The sequence below is a fragment of the Nothoprocta perdicaria genome, unplaced genomic scaffold (assembly GCF_003342845.1).
Source record: "Nothoprocta perdicaria isolate Ctin4 unplaced genomic scaffold, notPer1 scaffold_157, whole genome shotgun sequence".
NCBI classification, from domain to species: domain Eukaryota; kingdom Metazoa; phylum Chordata; class Aves; order Tinamiformes; family Tinamidae; genus Nothoprocta; species Nothoprocta perdicaria.
In genome coordinates this window covers 264077-269565 of record NW_020454727.1, presented here as the reverse complement: position 1 = coordinate 269565, position 5489 = coordinate 264077, and the positions used below count along the sequence as shown (strand labels likewise).

The following is a 5489-nucleotide window of genomic DNA, read 5'->3' as shown; positions in this document are numbered from 1 at the left end:
TTTTCAATTTCTTTGGTAGCAGAGATGAAGAGGGGGGACGGGGCTGGGGACAAGAGCGCGCGTGTCGAGGACAGGACGGGGCAGGACGCAAAGCCAACAACCCAGTGCCGGAGCTCATTCCTCAACCGAGAAGCAAAACCAGGGCCCAAGTGGCGGACGTGGTGGGACCGGCCTGGCCCCACGGAGCCGGGCGCCAGGAAAGATCCTTCGCTCCGAGTCTTTCCTCCTGTCTTTTGGCGGACAATTCCTGTTCAAATACCCGGTTTCTGTCACTAAAAATGTGCTTCTTGGCCTGCTTGGGCTCGAGGCGTCGCGGTGCGAGGTACCGGCTGCCTCCGGAGGCTCTTGTCGGTTGGGGACGTTCATGTGCGTGGGGCTTGGGGCCAGTGGGTGCTCTTGGGCACGGTGCAAGGTCAGCGGGAGGAAAGCGCCCGGTGGAGGAGACCGAMGCCCCCAAGGGTGCAGGGAAGCCCTCGAGCAGGTTTCCCAAAGCTTCCAGGGGGAGAAATACCCGTGATTCAGTAGGAGAGAGGCTCTGGCTGCTTGAGGACACCTCAGGGTGCCTACACCTTAGAAAGCTTCAAGACCCAGAGGATGCCGCCAGGAGAGTTTTCCTTGCTTGTCTCTCCTCAAAACACCTGGGGCTTTGGCCCCAATTTGTTGGGCCGCTGCCGCCTCTCGTATCTCCATCACCTTTCCCCCTCCACCGTGGTTGGACACCTTGAGGTGGCAGTGGCCCTTCTCCTTCAAGGCTGGACCCTGGTGGGTGGGTGAAGACAAGGCTTTGTAGCCAAGTTGCCTCTAAAACAGCAGCTCGCCCTCTCTCTCCATCCGTGTCCTCCTCCACTCCACCGGGGGTTTCCTCCCAGCCCTCCTGGGGCAGAGGAACCAGCCCAGTTCCCTTATTCCTTGAGCTTGGAGGCCATGGCAGCAGGAGGTCCCCGGGGACTCGCGGGGCCCAAGAGCACCCACCCGGTCRGTTCGGCCGCTGGGGGTATGTGTGTGAGTCCAGGATGGGCTTTGTCATGAGGAGGACATCCGGGAGAGGGCAGGGAGGGCTGGGGGACATCATGCTTTGGAGAAAGTGCTTGTAGAAGAAGAAGGGACTCCGGGGTTGGTGCCCGGTTCCTCCTGCCAGCGGTTCATGCACCGCCGGCGGGCGTTCATGAAGAAGTTGCTGACAGTGTTGAGCTCCAAGCCGAGCTGCTGCGAGATGGTCATCTGCATCTCCTTGGACGGGCGCTTGTTCTCCTTGAAGATGGCAATCAGGGTGCGGCGCTGCAGGTCCGTGAAGACCAGCCGCTGCTTCTTGGGCTGCAGGCTCCTGTCTTTCTGCTGCTCTTGCTCTTTGCGTTTGCAAGCTAGATGTTCAAAAGAGAGAACAGGGCCATTAACTGGTGCTGACCAACCTGGCCTGCTTGCAGAGCRCCTGGCTGCCTCCCCAAAACCAGGCCCTTCCCTCTGGAGAAGCTACCGGCTTTTCGCCCATCTCTCCCTTGGCTTCCTCCCTCCTCTTCCTCCCTCTGCCTTTTGGGCTTCTGCTGAGAAGGGACAACATCAGTCCCCTTGCAACATCAGTCTGAAAAAGCTGGCGTGAAACGCAGCAACGCAAGCAGCTTTTCAGATGGTTGGGAAAAGCCCAAATCTTGGCATGTCCTGATGACCCTGGCACGAGATGAAACCCTGGCCTGGCCCTGCTCTCACTGCTGCTGGGACCTGCCCTGCTCCTAAGTGCTCAGCTTCTCCATAAGCCTCCCTCCCTCGTTCACGCGCTGCCATGGCCACTGCTGCCTCTTCCTTGGCTCTTGCTGGAGGACTCAGGGAGTCCATGTCCCTTGGCCACCACGTCCAGCTGCCAACGCCAAAGCAGCAGGGAACAGCTGGCGACAGGGATAGCACGAGAAGCCTGGTCTGCAGCCAGCACATCTCCTGATGAAGATGAAGAATGAGACGGGAGGAATGGAAGGAGCGTCTTGTGCCCACCTCATGTGGGAAGGGGGTCTCCTGCCCTGAAGAAGAGCCTCAGTGGCCTAAAACTCCAGGAAATTCAGGCTTCCCTGTGTGCCATTTCTACACGTGCTGTGGCCCACGTGGCAGGTTGAACCAGCACTAATTAAAATCTCCCCTACTCATTTGGCTTGAGTAGTAGGTCAGGACAGARGTGCTATCTGCCTTTAGCAAATGGAAATCAGGTGCAGAGAATCAGGAAAGACCCTGCGACATTTYGGAATGGAAGGATGTGGCTAGACAGATTTGGGGAAATACATGAATTTGAATAGCAGGAATATCAAGCAACCTCTTGGTGGAAGTGGTGACTTTCTGACAACTCTTTCCTAGAAAGCAATATGGTCATAGAGTAATTGAGGTTCGTGGAGCTCTAGCAGCTCCTTGAAGCAAGGCCTGCTTGATGCTATGCTGAGCTTTAAGCTCTAGGTGCTCGGGGCCTTGGCTGGGTCAGGACTTGGCTGGATAGACGAGGGCGCTGCTGGAGCACAAGGCACCCATCGGCGGGCAGGGCTTGGATCCAGCCTTCCAAGGAGCTCCCAGGAGTTCCGAAAAAGCCGTCAGGAAATTGTGGTCCAAAGTCTTGCTGGGAGAGACCYGCTCTTGCCCTGAGCAGAGCGGCAGCTTTCAATCGGAGCAGTTTTCCGGGCTGGATCTTCCGAAGACGTTCGCGGTGAGGGTGCAGCTCCTCCGAGGCAGCCGGGTGGCCACGGGCTTCTCTCAGGCCCTTCCAGGAGTCTCTCAGAGCTGGTGCAAAGCCCAGGGGTCCCGGCTGAGAGCGGCACCGCCGTGGTGGGACGTCCGCTTGGGCCCACGGGCCGGCTCCTCCTTTCCTCCTACCTTCCCTCGCTTAACCTCTCCTGCACTCCCATTCTTCTCGACCCCAAAGGCACCACAGCAAAGGGTGATGTCCACCCAATGCTGCAGAAATCCAGTGCTCAATGCAGCGTTTTCGACACCCAGCAAACGCGACCCCTCTCCCCCAGCTGCTGGACACTGTCCTGGCCCCGTCCCGGGGGGTAGCGGCTCTGTCCCTGCTTGGGGACAAGGGACACAAGGCAGCAGGACTGGCATGACCAGAGACATTAAAATCCAAAGCGGGGATCCCTGGTAAAGGTGGGGAGAGGACATCCTTCCCTCCCGTCCTCCCCTCCCAGGTGTTTGCAGCCGGCCCCGCGTTCGGAGGCTGGAACCGGCGTCCCGAGGGACGAGGGGCGGCTTCAGCCCTGGTGCTGCCGGGGAAGCCTCTCCCGGGGGGACCTCACTCAAACAGCCAGCAGAGAAGGGTTAGTGGAAACCTACCCTATGACCATCAGAGGCTTGCAAAAAGAACAAAAAAAAGCCTTTATAGAAAATTTGTCTTTTTTTTTTCTTTTTTTTCCCCCCAGACATGAAACAAAAGAACCTTCCCCCAACCAAATCCCCCCCCAAACCCAACCGAGAGGCAGGAGGAGCCCCTCCCCACGGCGAGGAGACCCCGGGAGCAGCGGGTGTCCCCCCCCCGCGAGCCCCTCGCGCCCCGTCCTGCCTCCGCCCCGCATGCTGGGACCCTCCCCATGCCCCCAGGCTGGCGGCGCCGTCCCGCCCGTCCACGCGCACAGCAGGGACACGGGGACACGCATGGAGTGCGACACGTCACACCTGCCCCTTGGAGCCACCTATACATCTCTATACCCTACAGAACCATGCGTATACGGCTGTGCGCGTGCATGCATGCGCATGCATCCATCTATATGTGCACCCCTGAGAAACGCCAGGCCACGGGTGCCAGTGCGGGCACCCCGTGCCAACCAGGCCATGCCCATAGTGAAGCCACCAGGATCCAGGCTGTGGATCCACAGCAGCCCCCAGCCTGATTCACCAACCCGTGTCCCGCAATTCACGTTTTCAACCCCCTATTTTTTCCCCACTCCGTTATTAGGAGTCATTATTACTTGCCAGCCGCCTGTTAATACCCGGCAGCTCCGCATGGACACCAGCACGCCAAGGAGAACGCCGAGCAAAAACGCCTCCGGCCAAAACGGTTTTAACCTCCTGCTCCCGTCGGGCGGGCGCCGCGGGCGGCGGTGCGGGCGGGCGCCGCGTTTCCTCGCGCGTTGGTTCCTTTCTGAATTCCTTTTTCCGCTGACGCAGCCCCGCTCCCTCTCCCCGGCTCCATCCAATTACGGCTCCGCGCAGCAGCGATCGATCGGGATGCGCGGCGGGTCTGTTCGCGGCGGCCCCTCCGCGGAGCCTCTTTTTCCTATTCCCCTTCTGTTGCCGTCCGGGGGGGGATCTCACCTCCCGGACCCTCCCAGGGCCACCAAGGAGTCCCCAAAAGTGGCCTGGGCACCGCAGTGCCTCCCGGTCAGTCAGCAGAGGAGGATTTTCCTTGCRCTTCCCAATCCCTCCTGCAAGGCCGGACTCATCTCCACCCGCTGTCCTTCACCGCCGCCCTCCGGGGAGCTCTGGGCCTGTCCCCGCTCCACGGGGACAAGGACAAACTTCAGCGGCGCTTCCACCCCTTCCTTGAGCTACTCCCCCTGCCAACACCTAAATCCAGGTGTTCTCCATCAGAAACCTAAACAAATCAGGTTTATTCCCTGGCTCGTCCCGTTCCCTGGTTCTCCAGGGATGCAGATGGGTCTCTGATGGTACCTGGACCWAGGGCAGGGGACAAGGACTGATGTTCTCTGTAGCCACCAGGCAAGGTCTCTGTGGATGCTCTGATGTCTAATAAGGGAGGAAGCCCTCGGAAAGGGAAGGCATCCCCGCCTGCTCCTCCAAGGAGCTTCTGCTCCGGCTCCCTCCTTCCTAGCAGACATAGGCGGGAGTCAGAGCCTTTTCCTTGACTTAACCTTGACAGCTCGAAGCAAAATATCTCCCAAAGCATTTCCAGAGGGACATAATGGGGACAATCCGGTGGCGACCGGGCCTCGCCGCGGGGGCTCCGCGGAGCCTCCAGCCGAGACCCGGCGGCTCTGCAGCACCCCGCTCCTCGGCCCCGCGCCCGCTCCATTCGCTCGCAAGACAACCTGCAATTTTCTGCCCACTTGGCTTAAGTGCTGCCGATTTGTTGGAATCACAAAAGGCAGCCGGGGCCGCGCGCCGCGCTGGGGCCGCGGGGCATCCGCAAACACCCCTTTTGTCTCCTTTGCTCCCCGTGGATTCGGCTCGCAGCAGAGCGACGGGGCAGCGGGGCAGTCACGGGCTCCAAGGGATGTGGAGAGGTCTGGGATGGGGCCCGTCGTGTTCATGGGACAGGCTTGTTCCCCTGGGGGGCACCACGTGAAGGTGGCACAGGGGGATGGTGGCATCTAGGAGCCGCTCATTTTGCCTCAGTTTCCCCTCTCCTCGTAGGGGCAGAGGGAAGCCCATCCCTTTGGCAGAGAGGGGGATATTGGGCTACACGTGTTACCGCTTTGAGCAAACGGGGATCAGCCCAGTGCCTCCCACTGCAGCTCCGCAGCCTGAGCCGGTTTGTGTCTTGCTGAAGGCTCCAGGCT

The 5489-nt window shown here is 60.1% G+C and overlaps 1 protein-coding gene across 1 annotated transcript in view; it reads right to left on the bottom strand.

Moving 5' to 3' along the window:
* Nucleotides 1-1064: 1064 nt before the first annotated feature.
* Nucleotides 1065-5489, bottom strand: part of ONECUT3 (one cut homeobox 3) — a 22135-nt gene continuing 17710 nt past the window's right edge. Inside the window, exon 2 of the mRNA XM_026035212.1 lies at nucleotides 1065-1361. Coding sequence (XP_025890997.1) covers nucleotides 1069-1361 — 293 coding nt within the window. The 3' untranslated portion in view covers nucleotides 1065-1068. The remainder of the gene's footprint in view (nucleotides 1362-5489) is intronic.